A 23117-nucleotide genomic window follows, 5' to 3' on the forward strand; every position below is an offset into this window, starting at 1 on the left:
CTCTGGGGGTGAATGGAGCTGTAGGCGGAGCTTGGCCGGGTTGGATGCCAGGCTTCCACATGCTGATTGGAGGATCAGTCGAAAGGCTGAATCCTGTTTGATTGACAGCTATTTTGAGATCTACTCCTTCACTTGACAGAGTTCAGTTTAATACTGTTGCACATTCTGCTGTGAAATCGAGAGAGAAACTACTACGAAATTACTTGTTTATTTCTTGCACTGTAAATAAAACACACTCATTGTACTCCCTTGTTTCAATTTAACATAATTTCGGCGTTTTTTTGTTTACTTGGTACGATAAGGTCACTGACCATTTTCTTAAAAAGGAACGGAGGGACGAATTTATGTTTAAATAACTTGACTTTTTTTTTATGTAAGCCGACAATGAGCTTCCCCTCTCTGAAAGACGAGCAGCCGCCACTGGTTAAAGCGAGCAGCAGCTTCAACCCAAGCCCCCCCCCCCCCCCCACCCCCCCCCCCCCCCCCCCCCCCCCCCCCCCCCCCCCCCCCCCCCCCCCCCCCCCCCCCCCCCCCCCCCCCCCCCCCCGCCCATAAGTAGAGTGAGGATGAGACTGGGCCCGAGTGGGAGTAAATTCACAGAGGAGTCAGAAGGTAAAGTTAATTTAAAGAAATGGTCCAGATTAAGCATAATTCATCTGAGAATACTCCATTTAACTAATGAGCACATATTTCTCTTTCTAAAGCCACCCTTGGTCCAAGAAGCCTCTTACTGTCCGGACTGATTCAGAGAGACAATAGATCTGAAGTGTAAAGTTACCTTGAGATTCACTGGCAAGCACTTTGGTGATATTTTTCAGCAGCGAGGAGAATGGGAAGTCATCAGGAAGCATATCAACAGCATTCATCACCTGCTCTATTGATGACCTGGGGGGAGATTAAACAAAGGACTGCTGATGAAACAATGCTCAGACAATCATTAAAATTAACAGAGAAAGGCATTATTCAAGGCAGTTGTTTCTGTATACTGCCATGTTACACGTAGTGAGTTTCAATGGTAATTAATTTCCAAGTGGTGTTATCAACAGTCGGCAACCATTATGCCTCTGGATGCAATTGGATAGCCTTATAATTAATACAAGTAAAAAAACAAACAAAAAAAAACGCTTGCTGTGTGAAGTACAGCGAACACATCTTTATTATTAACAAAGGCTTTAAATCAGTGTTTTTCAACCTTGGGGTTGGGACCCCACGTGGGGTCGCCTGGAATTCAAATGGGGTCGCCTGAAATTTCTAGTAACTGATAAAAAAAAAAGACCAAAAAAAAAAAAAAAACTTATTAAAGTGGTAAGGTTTCCCTGTAAAATGGTTGATGTTATTACAATGCAAACTTTGGTGCTGCTGGTGGATCTACACCCCAGGTGAGCCTCTAAATAAGACCCTCTTTCCTCCTCATTTCAGTTTAACCCCCTGAACACTGGTTTCATATGTTTGTGGTGCAAGATTTTATCGGTTTGAGAAAGAACAGACTGTGCCACACAACTTAAAAAGGGGATTGGGAACAGTTAATGGAGTGTTTTTTAACCTTAGGGTCAGGACCCCACGTAGGATCGCCTGGAATTTAAATGGGATCGCCTGAAATTTCTACTAATTGATAAAAAATTTTAAAAAATTAAAACTTACTAATAAAAATTGACATTATATAACCTAAATGTTGTGTAAAATTAACGTTTATTTGCAACATATTATAGCAAACTATTACATGATCAAAAACAAATTAATTTTAGCAAAAAAAAAAAGTCTGTTTTGAATGTCTGGGGTCGCCAGAAATTTATGATGTTAAAATGGGGTCACGAGACAAAAAAGGTTGGGAACCACTGCTTTAAATGCAGTGGTTTGGCCATGTTTTAGAGAAAATAAACTGGCAAAATGATTATTTGCACCAGTGGCAACCATCAGGTTTTTTTTTAAGAAATGTGCTTCAATGCAGCTATTCTGTCAGTCATTGTACCAACTCCCCCAATATCACATAAGCTGACATGGCTTTACTGACTAGTTTTTGGCCAAGATGGAAATCTGTTTAAATGGGAGAGAGGCCAGATGGATCTGCCAGAGCAAACGAAACATTTGTTCTCAGATAGATGCCAAATGCGTCTGGTTCAAGGTTATTATCCTTAACAAAAACTAACGAAATGACGAAAACTAGAATTGTAAAAACATTTTCGTTAACTGAAATAAATAAAACCTATAATTAAAAGAAAAAACGATAACTGAAACTGTATTTTGTGCTTACAAAAGTAACTAAAACGTATAAAAATTATGGATAAAATTCCCTTCGTTTTCATCTTTGCCAATGTCGGATTGATATGAAACGGATTTATTTCCCTCAAGCAATTTTAGCTGCTGGCACCATATGATATTTAACGGTCCGTCTCTTCTCGTCACTTGTGGTTTAGAGTCAGCTTTTCGTCCCCACTCTGCCTGGAAACATGGAGACTGAAGTTGGGAGAAAGCAGCAGAGTCCTGTCTGGGATTTATGCGAATACGACGGTGGAGAAGACAAAAGATATAAAGAAACTAAAACTAAACTAAAACTAAGCATTTAGAAAATAACGAAAACTAATAAAAACTAGCAAACCTGCTCTAAAAACTAATTAAAACTAAGTGAATTAGAGAAAAACAAGTCAAAACTAAATAAAACTAAACTACAATGAAAAATCCAAAACTACATGGGAAAAAAGTAGTGGCTTATAGTCTGCAATGTACAGTATTATAACCCTGGTGTGGTTCCCACGCTAGTTTGCACAGCTAAAAAGGACAGAAAATTCCCTTTATTGAATTTTATTTTCTTCCAAAGGCAATAATTTAGACAGTGCTATAAACACTTACATATCCAAAACCCAGGAAGGGTGAGGACGGAGGCCATTCCCAGGACAGCGTCAATGGTCTTCTCTCTAGAGGGATTCATATTCCACTGGATGCCCCTTGTCGCTCCCTTCACCACAACACCCAGATCAGGATTGGAAAAAAACACATGGGCTGTGTCTATGATCTCAACCTCTGTGGGTAGGACACTGAGGGAGCTGAACATGGTGGAGTAGTCGATGAAAATCAGATCTATAAAGTCATCCATTGGGCTCCTCATTGGCATCACTGATAATTCACGTTTCCGTCGTATCTTCACTGTATTGTTACCATTCTGCATTTGCTGTTGACGCATGTTCATATCGTTGTCCATGGGAGGTAGAACACCAAAGGTGCTTAGTAGTTTTCTCAGTATTTCAATTACATTCTCAGGCAGGTCTTCAAACAGCCCCATGTTTATTGGCAAATCATCAATCATCTGTTTCAGGAAAGACAGGATATACCTGGCAAGTTCCGGCAGTGCCTCAGTCAGAAAATCTGGTCCAGATGGTTGAGTGGAGGTCAACCAGAGAAACAGTTCTGCAACCTTCTGCGCGATCTTTCTTGTGTCATCATATGTCAGAAGTTGCTCCAAGGCTTCGTAAACCATAGGCGCTTCCCCAAATACCTTCATGTCAACCATCATTTTGACTGCGTTTATCATCATGTCAGCAATCGATACGGCATTGAGGTCTGAGAAGTTTCCCCACATCATGAACATGTCATCTGAAGTGATGTTTACAGAGTATAGGAAGATCATTGCTGCTTCACTGAAGACTTTCTTGGATAAGATGCTGCCTTTCATGAAATCATAGTTATTCAAGACGTGGGCCAGTGCTTTCTCTACAGCTTCCACGTAAGGTTGGAGGAAGGGGAACTCGCTTAGGACTTCTTCAGAGAGTGTTCTGAGGGACAACAAACTGTAGAGGGAAACAAGTCACTTTATATGAATGTCATTCTTTGTTGTTTATGTTATATCTTACACACTGTATAGACTGACGTAAAACAAATTATATTAAAAATTCTAAAACAATTAAATTAATTTTAAGATTAACCCTTTCATGCATGAATTACGAGAACCTTAATCAAGATTTTTGTGTGTGTGAGTTTTTATTCCTTTGTAGGCATGAAAAAAAAAACAATGTGATGGAACAATCTAAGTGAGGAACTCAAGCAAAGTCCAAATATTATCCAGTTTAAGAAAATGTACAAAAATAATTTGTTTAGCAGTTATAATTGATAATTATCATTTCTGACTATTTTCCTTTACCTACTGATATGGCATGGGGATTAGAGGCAGAGAAGCCTATGTACATGTATATGTGTATGTATGTAACAGTGTTTCTATGAATTTGTACATGTATATGTAAGTGTATGAGCATGGGTATGTATATGTGCGTATATGCATACATGTGTATGTATGTATATGTAGGTGTATGTGTATATGATACATGTGGATGTGTATATGTATGCATGTGTGCACGTATGTATGAATATGTAAGTATATTTAATTATGTATATGTGTATGTGTGTATATATGTATGTGTATAAATAAATATATATGTATATATATATATATATATATATGTGTGTGTGTGTGTGTGTGTGTGTGTGTGTGTATAGATGGACAGATGTGTACGTATATGGGTGTATATGTATATGTGTACATATTGTTGGTTTAGACAAAGGGGTGAGAGCTAATAAGCTATGCTTCTTCTCACTCCTTTTCGAATATGACTTTTTTTTCTTTCTTTTCTTTTACATGTATCATTATTTTATACTTCCTTGAATTTTCATTTCTATATTATGTTGGGCAAAGAAGTCAAATAGTAGTAATCAGGAAGCTTGTATCATATCCATATTTGAAATAAATAAAAAATAAAATAAAATAAAGGAATTTTTTTATGAACCTATATTTCATGCAGTTAAAAAAAATACATATCCACTCAGATGGACACCACGCATTTCATTTTTGACGCAAAAAAACATGCATTTACTGACATACTGTGTTAAAACTATGAAATAAAAACATTTTTATACTGCAAAAATCAAAATCTTACAAAGTGTATTTTTTCCTCATTTCTAGTCAAAGTATCTCATCACAATTAAAATAAGACATAATCACCTAAAGAGCAATTTTCCGGTGAGATATAAGAACTGATTGTTTGACAATAGATCTGGAAAATCTGATTTCAAGAAGTCTGACCAAGATAATTTTCACTTGTTTCATTAGCAGATTTTTTTTGTTTAATTCAAGAATTTTTTTTTTGCTTAATTCAAGCAAAAAAAAACCTGCCAATGGAACAAATGAAAATTATCTTGGTAAGATTTCTTGAAATAAGATTTTCAAGATCTATTGTCTAAAAATAAGTTCTTGCATCTCACTGAAAAGTTACTCTTTAGGTGATTATGTCTTATTTTAATTGTGATGAGATACTTTGACTAGAAATGAGGAAAAAATACAATTTGTAAAATTTTGATTTTTGCAGTGTAATGCTGCTAATCTGATGTTTTCTTTAACATACTATAATACTAGTTATTACTCAGCTTTTTGTTAAAAAAAACAAAACAAAACTGTTAATTACAGTCTAATAGCAATTAGCAATTGATTTACACTCAGATATGTTGCTACAGATTAGGTTTATCAAGAACAGGAAAGTTACAGTAATGGTATGAATTGCCGTGTATGGAATGATGCATAAGCGTCCACTGTGTTGGTTGATATGCAAGTAAAACAACAAAATCCATGAATATACAAGAGAACAGCTGTAGAATAACTGTGCACTGTAGTGACTGCTATGCATGAAAGGGTTAATTCTGAGTCTGGGAAATTTGGGAACATTTGCATTTCTTTCATACAGTACAAACCATGCTTTTTTCATACATTTCTTCATAAAAGCATTCAGGAGAGCTCTACTTTACCATTACATCTTTATCATGCTTTACACTCATTCGCATAGTTTCCCTATTTCATTCTTGATAATAGACTGTAGAGTCTTTCTACTCTGATCAATGATCTATAACTCATGTAGTCAGACCTGATTGATTCTCTACGATATGCTGAATGTGATCCTCATCACCATGCCTGCCTCATTATTGTAGCTGGCATATAAAGGGAAATCAATTTTAAGAGGATGTCTCAGCTAGCTAAATCATGGTTACGCTGCTATCTGTGCAGGCCTGCCTGTTTTCAAGCAGACTTGCATTAAATTAATCAAGTTGAATACAAATGTGATCACTCCAGTTCCTTGTTTAATTATGTATGAATTAAATTGGCCTGACTGGAGCATTGTAGATAAAATAGGATCCAGTGAGTTCCTGTGCAAATGAGCCTTTTTAGGTAAGATGCTTTAAATTCTATATACTATATGACTATCTTGGCATTGTTCACTGGTTTTAGATAACACTGGTCAACAACAAATTTATTTTTTAAGTTTTTTGAGCTGGTTTAGGATAATTTTGGTGTGCTGAATCCAAAAATCACATTAATTTTGCTCAATCAGGTCAACTTTCTGAACTATGCTACATATTGGCTTTTTAACATTTTTGCTTACATTTATGGGCATTTTCACATCATACGATACAAAATTCTTTCATATGTCTTGCAATAAATGAGTTCTGAAGATTTTACTTTTGCCAATTTATGATTAATGTGCTTTTTAATATTACAGGTGAATGAAATGGCTTCGACTAGAAGATCTTGCAAAAATAAGCCTGATGCATTCTGCTACATCTGCGGTGAATACATAATAAATAATAAATACATCCTGTTAGAAAATGATTTTTTTTCTCTTAAAAACTATTTTGGGTGAGAACTATATAAAAAATCAACTGATAAAGTCACAAAAATGTAATCAATTTTGTGAGAAGATCACATTTTTCAAAATCAAATTAGCAAAAAAAACCTGACCTGATTGAGAAAAACAGATGTCATTTTTGGATTTAGCGGTGCAAAATGGTCCTAAGTCAGTTGAAAAAACCCAGACAACTTGCAAAAAACATTTTTTTGTAACCCAGTGTAATCTAAAATAATCTATGACCGAACAATTCTTATTTCAGGGGTGTCAAACCCATTTTAGTTCACAGCCACATATAGCCCAGTTTGATACAGACAGACCAGTAAAATAATAGCATAATAATATACAGGGTGTCCCATAAGTCTCCATACATAGGAGACATAATACATATGGTTCTAACATGTATTTCTTTATATTTCTTCTTTATAGTTCTTCAGCAGTGGAGGACACGCATTGAAATGTGTTCCCGACAAAATGGCAGTTATAGAGCATATTATATAAATAAAAATGGTTTATTTTTCCTATGTATGGAGACTTATGGGACACCCTGTATAATAAATAATGACAACTATATATTTTTGTCCCTGTTTTAGTTCAAAAAGATAAAATTACATTATGAACATATTTACATTTACAAACTATCCTTTCATTTTAAAAAAAGTAAATAACCTGAACAACCATGAATAATCTGAAATTCCTTAACGACAACATTATGCCTCATTCTATCATTTATATGTGCATTACAACTCACAGATCGCAGTGGATCTACGAAGACAAAAAACATTTAGTAACAGGCATAACATTGTTTAATGTTAAATTAAATCAGCCTGACTGGAGCATCATAGATAAAATAAGATGCAGTGAGTTCATGTGCTGATCAGCCTTTTTAGGTAAAATGCTTTCAATTCTATATACTATATGACTATCTTGGCATTGTTCACTGGTTTTAGATAATCTAAAATAATCTATGACTGAACAATTCTCTATTTCAGGGGTGTCAAACTCATTTTAGTTCACAGCCACATACAGCCCAGTCTGATACAGACAGACCAGTAACATAATAGCATAATAACCTATAATAAATAAATGACAACTATATATTTTTGTCCTTGTTTTAGTTCAAAAAGGCAAAATTATATTATGAACATATTTACATTTACAAACTATCCTTTCATTTAAAAAAAGTAAATAACCTGAACAACCATGAACAATCTGAAATTTCTTAACAACAACATTATGCCTCATTCTATCATTTACACATGTGCATTACAACTCACAGATCGCAGTGGATCTACGAAGACAAAAAACATTTAGTAACAGGCATAACATTGTTAAATGTTAAATTAAATCAGCCTGACTGGAGCATCATAGATAAAATAAGATGCAGTGAGTTCATGTGCAGATCAGCCTTTTTAGGTAAAATGTTATAAATTCTATATACTACAGGGTGTCCCATAAGTCTCCATACATAGGAAAAATAAACATTTCTTGACATAAACCATTTTTATTTATATAATATGCTCTATAACTGCCATTTTGTCGGGATCACATTTCAATGCGTGTCCTCCACTGCTGAAGAACTATAAAGAAGAAATATAAAGAAATACATGTTAGAACCATATATGTATGGAATGTATTATGTCTCCTATGTATGGAGACTTATGGGACACCCTGTGTATGACAAAGAATGTTTAGTGTATCCTGGAATTATGTGACATGTGGCTGCATTGGAGTTCGGTACGATTGCATTGCTCTGTCCTCATATCCGGCGACAGCGCTGTAATCTGGTCTGTCTGATCTACAGAGGCTGCTGTTGGTGAAACAATTTAGAAACAAAACTTTGCCTTGATTGATCGCTCTTTGAACATCAGACCGATTTTTTTTTTTTTTTTAATATTTTATTTTCAGATTCTTGGTCTTTTCTTGCACAATAATTTAAGGGATTTGTCAAGAGTCATTCTGATGTAACATCTCCTTGACAAATAGTTTTAATAATTACATCTATCTAGTATGAGGTTTATTCTAGTTTAACCATTTCCTGTTTTCCTTCAAACATTCTCAGATAGTTTATGTTACCCCGATTGCAGTTATTAGTCACCTGTCTTCCAGCTGCATGTCTTGGAGGTGCTTGTACCAGTACAGCTGTGCCTCTGGACTTAGAGGCTGGCCTGCGATCTCATCCAAGTGTCTGCTGAAAGTCATGACAAACTGCTCCAGCACATGTGACTGGTTAACGCTGACATAGTAGAAGGACTGCACAGTTTTGACAATCCTAGCAGCTGTGGCATTCACAGTCACCGGTCCCATGCCCGTGTGCTGTAGAACAACATAACAGCAGAGATGAACTGTTAGCAATGGGTTGATGTTTCAGTGTATCAACACTGCCACCAAATGGTCAAAGTCTTGGTTGCACATATTTTCTTGTTCGTTTCACTGCAAACATCTAAATCTTACCGAGTGTATTTTTCTCATTTCTCGTCAAAATATCTCATCACGCTTAAAATAAGACATAATCAATCAGTCCTGGATTTACAATTTGATTTAAGCAGCAGTTTATATTTACTAAATGACACATATAATTTACAGTTAGATCATAAAAAATGCAGGATACTAATTTTGATCACTTACTTCACAAAGAAATGCATACAGGGTGGGGAAGCAAAATTTACAATGAACATTTAGTTGTTTTTTCTCAGCAGGCACTACGTCAATTGTTTTGAAACCAAACATATATTGATGTCATAATCATACCTAACACTATTATCCATACCTTTTCAGAAACTTTTGCCCATATGAGTAATCAGGAAAGCAAACGTCAAAGAGTGTGTGATTTGCTGAATGCACTCGTCACACCAAAGGAGATTTCAAAAATAGTTGGAGTGTCCATAAAGACTGTTTATAATGGAAAGAAGAGAATGACTATGAGCAAAACTATTACCAGAAAGTCTGGAAGATACTATTAAAGAAGAATGGGAGAAGTTGTCACCCGAATATTTGAGGAACACTTGCGCAAGTTTCAGGAAGTGTGTGAAGGCAGTTATTGAGAAAGAAGGAGGACACATAGAATAAAAACATTTTCTATTATGTCAATTTTCTTGTGGCAAATAAATTCTCATGACTTTCAATAAACTAATTGGTCATACACTGTCTTTCAATCCCTGCCTCAAAATATTGTAAATTTTGCTTCCCCACCCTGTACTTTTATTTGGGAAGAATGACTCCCCTCCATCTTTTAAGATTTTCCATGATAAATTGTCTTCTTTTTTACCTTTAGAAAAACTGACTTTGGATAAGTATAATCGAGGCCATCTCTTTAATGAATTTTGGTTGCCTTTACTTTCCGGTAAGGAGAAAGTTTGAGTTTGTACATCATGAATACTGCGCTATTGCTGCTATTTATGACACAGCATGCATCATTATGCTCATGTATATGTTGTTACCCTTATTAATGTTATTGTGATGATGATGATTTTTTTTTTCCTTCTTTCTTTAGACATTTATATTTTTGGCCTGTTACTTTTGAGTGTGTTTAGTTGGTTTATTCCTTTAGGGGTGGGAGGTGGGAAGAGTGCACAAAGGAGAACTGTAAAAAGTAAGACCCAGTATCCCTATGTATATACTGTATCTGGAGGATTTTCTTTAGTGAAATAAAAAGATATTTAAAAAGAATAAATAAAATAAATAAGACATAATTACCTAAAGAGTAACTTTTCAGTGAGATATAAGAACTTATTTTTAGACAACAGATCTTGAAAATCTTATTTCAAGAAATCTCACCATGATAATTTTCACTTGTTCCATTGGAAGATTTTTTTTGGTTTTTTTGCTTTAATTAAGCAAAAAAAAATAAATCTTGAATTAAGCAAAAAAAAAAAAAATCTGCCAATGAAACAAGTGAAAAATTATTTTGGTAAGATTTCTTGAAATAAGATTTTCAAGATCTATTGTCTAAAAATAAGTTCTTATAACTCACTGAAAAGTTACTCTTTAGGTGATTATGTCTTATTTTATGTGTATTGAGATATTTTGACTAGAAATGAGAAAAATACACTTGGTAAGATTTAGATTTTTGCAGTGTTTGAAGGTTTGATACGACTAATAAACTGAAAATCCTTGCACCCAGGTCATACTTTTCTGGCTTTTTTTGTATTTGTAGCTTTGTTTGTTAGTTTTTATTTTGAATATGAACATGTAAAACCAAATACAACAAGGAAAAACAATATATAAAAAGGAAAAAAAAAAACAAAAACATTTGAAAAGGAACTTTCATTTCATGGTTGCACCAATCTATACTCACAGTCATATTCATGTGGGCGAATATTTTCTGTGCTTCAATGTACGCCTCAATGACAGGCTGAAGGCTGGCGTTGCACCACATAGCCATGACACTGTGGTTTAAGCCAGCTGCCTCTCTCACCCCCTCCCAGATTTTCAGAACGTCACTGCACTCCAATGTACCGTTAGCCTAGAGCAAAAAAATGTCAGAAAGAGATAGACGTCATCTCATCTTTCATTTGTTTTGTTTCGAGAAAACCAGTTCAGTTAGTAAAACAGAGACGTAAACAAAACAAAGTGGTGGCGCACAAAAGGCAGAGACACAAGGGAAATGACATTATCTTTCTGTTCACATTGTTCAGAGACGTAGATGAAAAGGGCAGAAGTCTCACACAGGTATCACCACTTCTCATTGACTGATGTAGCCGGTACACTCCCTCATGTACCTTATACGTACACACAATATATGCGTACAGCGACTGGGCACACCACAGACTGTTATATCAGACTATTATACAACGTAATATCAATGACATTTAATTAAAGTCTCAGTAGGTTGGATTTTTTGGTGCCTCTGGGAAAAAAGTTCCCAATGAAAGTATATTCAGCATATTGTAAAACAAATGATCTGAGATTAAATTAGATCTTCTACCCATTGTCTTGGCTCTGTTCACTGGTTTTAAATAATCTAGGACAGGGGTGTCAAACTCATTTTAGTTCAGGGGCCACATTAAGCCAAATTTGATCTGAAGAGGGCCAGACCAGTAAAATAATAACATAATAATATATAAATAATGTCAACTCCAAACTTTCCTCTATGTTTTCGAGCAAAAAAAAGTAAAATCATGCGATGAAAATGTTTCCATCTACCAACTATCCTTTAAAACAATGTGAATAACTTGAACAAACTGAAATTTCTTCAGAAAAATAAGTGCAATTTTAACAAAATTATGCCTCAATTTATCATTTAAACATGTAAATTACAACTTACAGAACACAGCGGATCAACAAATACACAAAAGATTTAAAAACAGGCAGAATATTGTTAAAATTACACTTCAGACATTTTAAAATGTTCATATTTGTTGAGGTTATTTGTGTTTTTGTGAAATGTTAGTTTGTTTTAGTGTAAATACAGTAAAATGACATGGAAATATTTACATTTACAAGGACAAAAATTTGGAGTTGTGATCATTTATAGGTTGTTATGATAGTATTTTACTGATCTGACCCACTTGAGATTAAATTGGTCTGTATATGGAACCTGAACTAAAATGATTAATGTCTTCAGTGTAATTTTTGCATTTCACAAATTCATCCAAGGGGCCAGACTGGACCCTTTGGCGGGCGATTTGGCCCCAGGCCGCATGTTTGACACCTGTGATCTAGGATAATCTATGACTGAACAACTCTCTTTTTCAGGGGTGTCAAACTCATTTTAGTTCACGGCCACATACAGCCCAATTTGACCTAGACGGACCAGTAAAATAATAGCATAATAACCTATAAATAATGACAACTATATTTTTCTCCTTGTTTTAGTACAAAAAAATTAAATTACATTTTGAATGTATTTACATTTACAAATTATCCTTTCATTAAAAAAAGTAAATAGCCTGAACGACCATGAACAACCTGAAATTTCTTAACAACAATATTATGCCTCATTTTATCATTTACACATGTGCATTACAACTCACAGATCGCAGTGGATCTACAAAGACAAAAAACATTTAGTAACAGGCAAAACATTGTTAAAATTGCACTTCTTTTAGACAAATTGGGCTGTATGTGGCACCTGAACTAAAATAAGTTCGACACCCTTGACTGTTGATATCTTTAGCATAAATTTGGCACTTTGCAAGGTGTTTGCTCTTTATCCAAATAAAAATTCCAGACTTTTTCAAAACAGCTATTTTCTTCCCCAAGACCTTGACTATATGTACTTTTATACTCACGTGCCTACTTTTTTGGTTGAAATTCTACCTGTTGTGTGTAGTAGAAATGTTCATTTGAATAAACATGTGAATGAATGAATACATAATTCACAGTAAATTATGTTTTACTGATAGAAACATTTTCAAAACATATGAAAATTGCACGAAAAGTACATGAATATCACACAAAGAAGTTTCACTAGAGCACACCCAGAGGTTTAAAAGCATGAATGTATAGATGGATGGATGTACAGTAAAGTAACAAGATTAACCAATTCATAATAACGTTACCATATACAGGTCTGTGTACAAACTGCTGTTTTTATATATTTTCCTCATGTATTTCTTATCTTCCAAGATTATATGCCTTTGAGCATACTCTAACTCTAACAGTGGTTCTGAAATGGGGGTACGCATATCCCTGGGGGTACATGAAGGCACTCCAGGGGGTACGTGAGATTTTAAAATATATTTAAAAAGTAGCATCCATGCAAAAATCCTTTAAAAATAAAGAGCTTGATCACAGCAGTTGCCTCCCTGCCACCAAGAATGACAAAGATCCTCAGCGAAGCACAAGCCCAAATGTCTCACTAAAATGTCTGACTAAATGCAAAAACACTCAGTTCAGTGCAACAATGTAATATTCAGTGTTGACAGTTGGTAATGTCATCAGTCTTCTTTTTAATTATTCAATAGACATTTTAAGATGATTTTTTTTTTTTTTTTTTTTTAGCAGTTTCCGCTTTTATTTAAAATTAAGTTAATGATTTCTTTTTGAGAACAGATCTTTACTATGATATCAAAAGAGGACACTTTATGTTGAAAATTATTTTTATGTGCACAAATCTTTATTTATAATTAAGTTAATTATTTCTTTCTTTTTTTAGTTATATCTTTTTATTTCCAAATAGTTCAAGAGAGACCACTACAAATGGAGTTCCAAAGTTTAATAAATCAGACACTGACGGCGCAGCACTCTGTTTTAAGTCATTTTTTTCAACCAAAAATGCTTTGCGCTGGTTAGAGGGTACTTGGCTGAAAAAATATTTCACAGGGGGTACATCACTGAAAAAAGGTTGAGAACCACTGCTCTAAAAGAAACTTTTTTCTATACTTTATTAAGACTTTGACACAAAATTCTAGACTTTTCAAGGTCTGGAAAACTGTTTTGAAATTCCATACTTTTAAAGACTTTCAAGACCTGCACATGCACCCTGCTTTACAAATTCCTCCTGCAGGCCAGGTGTGGCCTGAGGGTTGTATGTTTGACACCCCTACTCTATTGCTTCTCCCCTTATTTTGTTGTGAGATAGCATCAACATATCTACCTCAACAGAGAGTCTATGTTTAGGACTGTTTTTGTTTCCTCTGATTTCTGCCTACTGTAGCTTTAAATGCTTCTTAAATAAGCCTATCCAACAAGTTCAACAAGCTTTTATAAGGATGTTTTTAACTTCTTGAATGAAAAGCTCTAATCATCACTTCATGCCTCCTCATGACACATGACACGACAAGTTCTCACGATCATAACAATCAGTCAGTATGTACTAAGGCCATCACCTGCTGAGACGCCACAAGAGTGCGTTCAATGGCGTGCTGCATTCTCTCCGAGAACTCCGACAAGTTGAAATGGCTGCTGTTCACAGACTGAGCTATTTCTGTCATCAGTGTCATCACAGGCACCTGAAGGCTTACAATCAGTCCTGAGAGGGAGAAAACGAACACCGTTCAAAACACTGTACTCAAGAATTACTTAAATGATGCTGAACAAAAAAGCTCATGTTGTCACGGGAAAGAACCTTTGTTACGTGTTGCATAGGACAATGTTTTAGAAAACTATTTTAGGTATTTTGAGGTGTGTCGAGATGTTAAAAGATCACTTTATCAGGCTTACAAAACTAAATCTGCATGAGGTATGAGTATTCGTCATCTTGACAGTTACTGGAGTATTCATAACACCTTTTGTTAAACACTAATAATAGGATTACTGGCTCAAATGTGAAAGAACAGGTGTATTGCTTAACAGTTCTTACCATTCTCTGCCTTTGTGGTCTTAACCAAAGTTCCAAGGGCTTTTTCCAGTAGTGAGACAAATGATGGAATACTTTCCCAATGCTCTGTCTTTTCGACAATTGACAGTACGGCCTCTAACATCATTTTAAGACTGTGGAAAAATAAATCAATGCAGAATTTTTGTCATCCAGATATATCATGTACTAAGGCTCTATCTGTAAAACTATATTGTGATAAGTTATTCGGGTCTATCAGGTGGTGATTTGACTTACTTGTGCCAGGTTTCTTGGGTTGCTCTCTCCTCTAGCAATTCCTCCAGGACTTGAGCAAGTTGAGAGAAAGCTTTAAGAGATTCTGGTTTGGTAAGTGTGTCTGGACTTCCCATGATGAGTCGCCAAATCATGTTCAGGAGCTTCCCCATCTGAAGAGAAGTAAAATTTTAGGTTAAATTTTTTTGTCACAAGGTACAAGGTCTGGACAATTGAAAGTTGACTTTGAAGTGCTGTATGTGATCCGTGAAATATGACAAGAACACAAAGACCTTGAAAAACAAGTTAGATAAGTGATGAGATCTTGTTTTTTGCTTTGTCTGTAATAACAATGACAATGGTACTGCTTTTCATTCACCTCATGCCTGGCTACCAGTCATGGATGATGTCTAACCAGGGGTTACATACTTACAGATGTAACAAGCACTACCAGTGCCAAAAGAATGTGCATTATATTTACAGTCAGTTTAACTTGCATGAATACAGGGTGGGGAAGCAAAATTTACAATGAACATTTAGTTGTTTTTTCTCAGCAGGCACTACGTCAATTGTTTTGAAACCAAACATATATTGATGTCATAATCATACCTAACACTATTATCCATACCTTTTCAGAAACTTTTGCCCATATGAGTAATCAGGAAAGCAAACGTCAAAGAGTGTGTGATTTGTTGAATGCACTCGTCACACCAAAGGAGATTTCAAAAATAGTTGGAGTGTCCATAAAGACTGTTTATAATGGAAAGAAGAGAATGACTATGAGCAAAACTATTACCAGAAAGTCTGGAAGATACTATTAAAGAAGAATGGGAGAAGTTGTCACCCGAATATTTGAGGAACACTTGCGCAAGTTTCAGGAAGCGTGTGAAGGCAGTTATTGAGAAAGAAGGAGGACGCATAGAATAAAAACATTTTCTATTATGTCAATTTTCTTGTGGCAAATAAATTCTCATGACTTTCAATAAACTAATTGGTCATACACTGTCTTTCAATCCCTGCCTCAAAATATTGTAAATTTTGCTTCCCCACCCTGTACTGAGTGTATAACCTCAAAGAAATGACTTCATACTAACACTAAAACACATGTGAGATATGTGATCATGTTTTACCTGCTCAATAATTAGAGGTACATTTTGTGGTGACAGATTCTCAAAACTTCCCAAGAGACCCATGTTGTCTGAAAGAAAATTTGGTAACACATATTCAACATTTTAGTACTTTTACGATTATTATTGTAACATTTCATAACAGCTTTCCACCAGTAACCTTCCAATGAACGCTCAAGAAGATGTACACACATTATAATATTGTCTCACTACTACTTTATGAGGTCCATAGTATGTAAATAATATTAAAATCAAAACTCAACAACCTCCATACTAACCCCTTACTATAAAGTATTTCTAATTATTGTGGTCCTGCTGAATAATTCATTAATAAACATATGCTAATAAGCGCTACTTCCTAGTTAACTTGTTACTGAAAGTTGGCTCAGACAGTAGACTTCAAACCTATGACAAAGAAAACTGCGATTATTTGATCTACAGTGCTTAGACTACATCAGTTCTTGAATAATGAAGTGCACATTGCTGCCTCCTCTCTACCAACACCTCGTCAGAATTCAACATGTTGTCCATCTACAGCAACACTCAGAAGCTGACGTACCTTGGCCGGACGCCAGGATGAAGTGAGTGATGTTAATGAGGGCAGAAATGTAGGCTCGTGATGTGCTGTTTGGTGGGAGGAGGCTGTGGATTGTCTTCATCTCATTCAAAATCCTTAAGGAACAAAGCAGACCGATATTTTACATCTGAAAATCTCTCAAAAGGTCAACTTGTCATAGTGAATGATGCAATTCACTGAAGAAGATGTGACTAATCCATGCGTTTTCTTTATGCAATGTGAATATAAGTATGCATGAACTTTGCTGTAATTTATATTGTCATTAAAATATAAATTATTTTGTCTAACGTAGAAAGTATTATCAAAATAACACCATTACTCACAATTCATTAAAGTTGTCTGGACCAGACGCTGTGGAGATGGTCTCGAAATATGTAGTAACAATTTTGACTCCGCCAAGCATGTATTGGGCCACCATTTCTGGAATTATCTGTTGAATGAAGCCTTCGGTGTTCTTCAGGATGAGGAGGGATGCATTACGTGCTGAGGCATAGCCCAAGTCTGGGTGGACAATGAGTTTTATTGAATATTGCACAACTCCCAGGATGTTCTGCTGAAGACTGACTGGCACGGGTCCACTTGCCGGCGTTAAGACCGACATCATAGTCTGGATTGCTTCTGAGATGGCGGTTATGAAATGGTCACTCTGTAGACCATTGGGCTGCTGTGCCACTGTTAAGGCTTTGCTTAGAGACTGGGTGATGTTTCCAATTAAAGAAATAAAGACACGTTGTTCTTCATCGAGAAAAGGAAGTATGGTCTGCAGCAGGTGGTGGATATCATTCACAGGTGTAGCATAACTCATGGAGGAGTTTCCCCAATGCAGCATACTGGTGAGGACCATAAAGACATTTGGTTGTGCCATCCAGTGTTGTATGATGTTTAGGTAGAGATTTATTTGGAACTCTGAGGCAGCTAAGAGGGTTGCGTTCAATGGCATCTCAAAGCCATAGATTTCCACAGAGTTATTCTGAGCGTCAAAGTTGTGCCTTATGAGCTTCAACACACGTCGAAGTATCTCAATAGTTGCCTTGCCAATTTTACTGACCCCTTGCGCATTTATTGGAAACTGGATGTTATGTGTGAGGTAATCAATCTGGTTACTGATGAAAATTGAGAAATTTATTTGTGCCAGTTGTGATTCCACTTCCATCTGTACAGCACGCAAAATGGAATGAAGGACGTCTGAGATGGAGCTGCCACTGGTAGCATTTTCCAATCTTTTCAAGGACTTGCTCAGGGTTTCCAGGAATGCTTTCTGGGCATGGAGGGGGTCTGGGTCCATGGAGGCATTGAGGAAGTTGGCTAAAGTTGTAGGGTCGGCCCCTACTTTTAAAAGGTTTTCTACCATTCTGAGTTCATTCATTATTTCTGAAGAGCTCAAATTGTTCATCTGGAGGGTCATTTTGATACTGGCCAGAGTCATGTTCAGGGTCTCGGTGACAGCCATATGTGGATTTGAGCTGAAATTGGCATGCATGATGTTACTGATAGTTTTATTGAAAATAAAAGGGATGAGGGATAGAATGGCCTTCTCGTCTTTTAGAGCTGGTACATGGCTCAGGAAACCGTTGATCCTCATTATCAGTCCCATAACACACCGAGCTGTTCCTGCTGGAGAAGGTTCTTGTTCAAAACACTGGTGAGAATTGACAAGCGTCATTATATTTACTAAGAGGTCACTTATGCTTGAGAATCCAACCTGTGCTGCGATGTGATTCAGCTCCTCAGTTGTCAGGTTTGAGTGTTGTAGTGCATATGGTTGTGTCATCCACTGTTGTATGATGTTGAGATAGAGATTAACTTGGACCTCTATGGCATCCAGATGGGTTGCATTAAATGGAGGTACTAACCCTTCCATTATGGCAAGGTTATTCTCAGCATCTAAGTCGGTCATTACAAGTTTAAACAGACGTTGAAGAATTTCAACAGTTGTCAGGCCAATTTTCCTCAGACCTTCTGCATCTAGCGGGTACTGGAGGTTGCGCATGAGGTAATCAATCTGGTTACTGATGAAAATTGAGAAATTTATTTGTGCCAGTTGTGATTCCACTTCCATCCGTACAGCACGCAAAATGGAATGAAGGACGTCGGCGATGGAGCTGCCACTGGTAGCATTTTCCAATCTTTTCAAGGACTTGCTCAGGATTTCCAGGAATGCTTTCTGGGCATGGAGGGGGTCTGGGTCCATGGTGGCATTGAGGAAGTTGGCTAAGGTTGTAGGGTCGGCCCCTACTTTTAAAAGGTTTTCTATCATTCTGAGTTCATTCATTATTTCTGGAGAGCTCAGGTTGTTCAGCTGGAGGGTCATCTTGATACTGGCTAGAGTTGTGTTCAGGGTCTCCAAGACAACCATGTGTGGATTTGAGCTGAAATTGGCATGCATGATGTTACTGATAGTTTTATTGAAAATAAAAGGGATGAGGGATAGAATGGCCTTCTCGTCTTTTAGAGCTGGTACATGGCTCAGGAAACCGTTGATCCTCATTATCAGTCCCATAACACAACGAGCTGTTCCTGCTGGAGAAGGTTCTTGTTCAAAACACTGGTGAGAATTGACAAGCGTCATTATATTTACTAAGAGGTCACTTATGCTTGAGAATCCAGCCTGTGCTGCGATTTGATTCAGCTCCTCAGTTGTCAGGTTTGAGTGTTGTAGTGCATTTGGTTGTGTCATCCACTGTTGTATGATGTTGAGATAGAGATTAACTTGGACCTCTATGGCATCCAGATGGGTTGCATTAAATGGAGGTACTGAACCTTCCATTATGGCAAGGTTATTCTGAGCATCTAAGTTGATCATTACAAGTTTAAACACACGTTGAAGGATTTCAACAATTGTCAGGCCAATTTTCCTCAGACCTTCTGCATCTAGTGGGTACTGGAGGTTGCGCATGAGGTAATCAATCTGGTTACTGATGAAAATTGAGAAATTTATTTGTGCCAGTTGTGATTCCACTTGCATTTGTGCAACACGCAAAATGGAACGAAGGATGTCTGCGATGGAGCTGCCACTGGTAGCATTTTCCACCCTTTTCAAGGACTTGCTCAGGATTTCCAGGAATGCTTTCTGGGCATGGAAGGGGTCTGGGTCCATGGTGGCATTGAGGAAGTTGGCTAAGGTTGTAGGGTCGGCCCCTACTTTTAAAAGGTTTTCTATCATTCTGAGTTCATTCATTATTTCTGGAGAGCTCAAGTTGTTCAGCTGGAGGGTCATCTTGATACTGGCTAGAGTCATGTTCAGGGTCTCGGTGACAGCCATATGTGGATTTGAGCTGAAATTCACATGCATAATGTTATTGATAGTTTGATTGACAATAACTGGAATCAGGGAAAGAATGGCTTTCTCATTCTTCAGAACTGGTACATGCATCAGGAAGCTGCCAATCCCATTCATCAGTCCCATGACACAACGAGTTGTCCCTTCTGCCCCAGGATGTTGTTCAAAACACTGGTAATAGTTGACCAGCGCCATAATCTTTGTAACAAGGTCACCTACGTTTGCAGCTCCAGCTTGTGCTGCGATATCATTCAGCTCTGGGATAGACAGGTTTTGTGCATTCGGTTGTGTCAGCCATTGCTGTATGAAGTTGAGGTAGAGAGTAATTTGGACCTCAGTGGCATCTAGAGCCGTCGTGTTCCATGGCAGTACTGAGCCAAGTAGTTCGGCAACGGAATTCTGTGCATCTATGTTGCCAATAACAACTTTAAACATACGTTGAAGAATCTCAACAGCTGCCTGGCCAATTTTCCTCAGTCCTTCAGCATCTAGTGGGTACTGGAGACTGTGCATGAGGTGATCAATCTGGTTACTGACAAAAATTGACAAATCTGTCTGTGCCAGCTGTAAAGCCACTTGCATCTGTGAGAGATGGAAAAAGGGATAGAGCAGGTCTGAGATGGAACTGCTACTGGTGGCATTTTCCAGCCTTTTCAAGTACCACATGATCATCTCCTCGACGTCTTTCACGGCAAAGAATGGGTTTGGCCCCATGGTGGGATTGAAGATGTAGTTTAAGGGTGTAGGGTCAGCAGCTACTTTCAGAATGTTTTCCAGTACTCTGAATTCATTCATTATCTCTGGTGTGTCCAAATTGTTCATGTGGAGGGCCATCTTGACATTGGCTAGAGTGCTGTTCAAGGTCTGAAACACGACACTGTCTGGATTCGAGCTGAAATTGGCATATGCAACGTTACTGAGTGTTTTATTGACAATTAACGGAATGATGGAGAGGATGGCTGTTTGTTGTTGTAGGGCTGGTACGTGCATTAAGAAACTGCTGATGCCATTTATTAGTTCCACAACACATTGAGTTGTCCCTTCTGAAGCAGGCTGTAGCTCAAAACACTGGTAAGAACTGATAAGCGTCAATATTTTTACTACAAGGTCGTTCATGTTTCCAGCCCCAGCAAGTGATGCAATGTAATTCAGCTCCTCGATGGTTAGGTTTGACTGCTGCAGAGCATTCTGGACATGAGACACAGTAATATTTGGGTTAGCCATGACCAGTCTGATGAAGAGGAGAGTCTGTTTGAATGTTGTCACTGTAGCAACATCATTTGGAGAAAGCAGCAGAGAGAACGCCGTGGATGCAACTTCCTCATATTCCTGTCTTCCCAGAAAAGAGTTGGATGTAGCTATTTCGATAGTGACATTTCCTTTGGCTGAGACCATCATATCTAAAATCTGATCCAAGAAAGTGAAGATCTCTGAGATGCCAGCCAAACAGTTCTGGCCTGTTGCACATTGGGTCATCTGATGCTGCAGAGCTTTGAAATCCTGCAGAAACGTAGCAGCTTGCTGACGAACTGCTGCTGGTAGGAAAGCCATGAATTTCTGTGCAATTAAGTCCTGGGCAGCATCCGGTCCAGCCTGAGCAAGGGTTTCAATGCCCTCTGGGGTGAGAAGGTTGAGAAATTCGGCAGTAGGCTGGTAGAGGTCAGTTACTTGAGTTGTGATCAGCTGTCCATTTGGCAACATCACCTGCTCAGTTTTTCGCAGTCGCAAAAGAGAGATAATACACTCTTCAAGCTGTTGTATGTACCCAAGGATGACGGTAGTAGGGTTGCCATCTGGAGAATCCATCACTGTCTTCACTAGTTCAATGGCACTAAGGATGGCTTCCACAATGCCTGCTGAGGTCTGGTTAGTGAAAGGTTGAATGGCTTCTCTAAGACGGGCTACATACTCGGGGCTGATGTACTCAGAGTACGTCAGTAGAGTGTTCCCCATACTGAGGGCCAGAGACATGGTGAGGTTACCTTCGGAGGAGAGGAACTGCATTATCAACCTCTCCAGTTCAGGCATTGTTGGGTGTGTCTCATTGAAGGTAAAGATGTGCTGATTGAGCCTTCCAAGCTTGGAGGCTACCTCAAACACTTGTGTGATGTTTAAGGGGCCATCATTGAGGATCACAGGCAGAAGCGGTGCCAGACCTGTGGACTGTAGAAGGTGGCTATAAAGGGGAAACATGACGTAAGGGTTTGAGATGCTCTGGTCTGGAAGTCTGGTGAGGTTCTGGGCGAAGTCATTCAGGTTATTCATCAGGTTTATCAGGAAATCAGAGAGTGCATCTCCACCATGGATTTCATCTTTCAAATTTGATGCCGCTAGGTATTTATAAATATCACCATACACGTGCTGCAACAAATTCACAGATCCTTTGAGGCAACTACAGAGAAAAGAGAAGCAGAAGACAACATGATAGAATTAGATTGCTATGACTAATGTTGACAAGAGCAATACTTTGTCAGATGTTACTCCTTTCTCAGTCCTAAGTCTGTAATAATTTAAAGATAAATAAAGACATTATTGCCAAAATGTACATATATACACATATATTTAACTGCCATCTTTACCTCAAATGCAGAACATAACAAAGATATTACAATATTATATATAGAAGAAGGTGGATTAAGTTAGCTAGAACACCACTGAAGGCCTAGGTGTGAAATACATGGCCCGCCACTGCTTTATAGTAATAATCCAGAACTAAGTGTTAAAATATCCTGATTATATTATTGAATTTACTGCATTAACCCTTTCATGCATACTGGTCACTGCAATGGACAGCTGTTCAAAGCTGTTCTCTTGTATATTCATGGGTTTTGTTGTTTTAGTTCCATATCTCCATATCAGCCAAGAAAGTGGACGTTTATGCACCATCCTACACACTGTAATTCATACCATTACTGTAACTTTCCTGTTCTTGATCAGCCTGATCTGCAGTGACATATTTGAGTGTAAATCAATTGCTAATTGTTATTAGACTGTAATTAAC

General features: G+C 37.3%; 1 protein-coding gene across 1 annotated transcript in view; it reads right to left on the reverse strand.

The window, feature by feature from the left end:
- abca12 (ATP-binding cassette, sub-family A (ABC1), member 12) overlaps window positions 1–23117 on the reverse strand; it is a 191088-nt gene that overhangs the window by 128452 nt on the left and 39519 nt on the right. The window contains exons 19-29 of the mRNA XM_030125194.1: window positions 17160–22508; window positions 16819–16931; window positions 16263–16330; window positions 15157–15305; window positions 14905–15035; window positions 14432–14574; window positions 10957–11124; window positions 8758–8975; window positions 2860–3782; window positions 2508–2526; window positions 779–885 (exon numbers count right to left, since the gene is read on the reverse strand). Coding sequence (XP_029981054.1) covers window positions 779–885; window positions 2508–2526; window positions 2860–3782; window positions 8758–8975; window positions 10957–11124; window positions 14432–14574; window positions 14905–15035; window positions 15157–15305; window positions 16263–16330; window positions 16819–16931; window positions 17160–22508 — 7388 coding nt within the window. The remainder of the gene's footprint in view (window positions 1–778; window positions 886–2507; window positions 2527–2859; window positions 3783–8757; window positions 8976–10956; window positions 11125–14431; window positions 14575–14904; window positions 15036–15156; window positions 15306–16262; window positions 16331–16818; window positions 16932–17159; window positions 22509–23117) is intronic.

Source organism: Sphaeramia orbicularis, chromosome 21, assembly GCF_902148855.1.
Source record: "Sphaeramia orbicularis chromosome 21, fSphaOr1.1, whole genome shotgun sequence".
NCBI lineage: Eukaryota > Metazoa > Chordata > Actinopteri > Kurtiformes > Apogonidae > Sphaeramia > Sphaeramia orbicularis.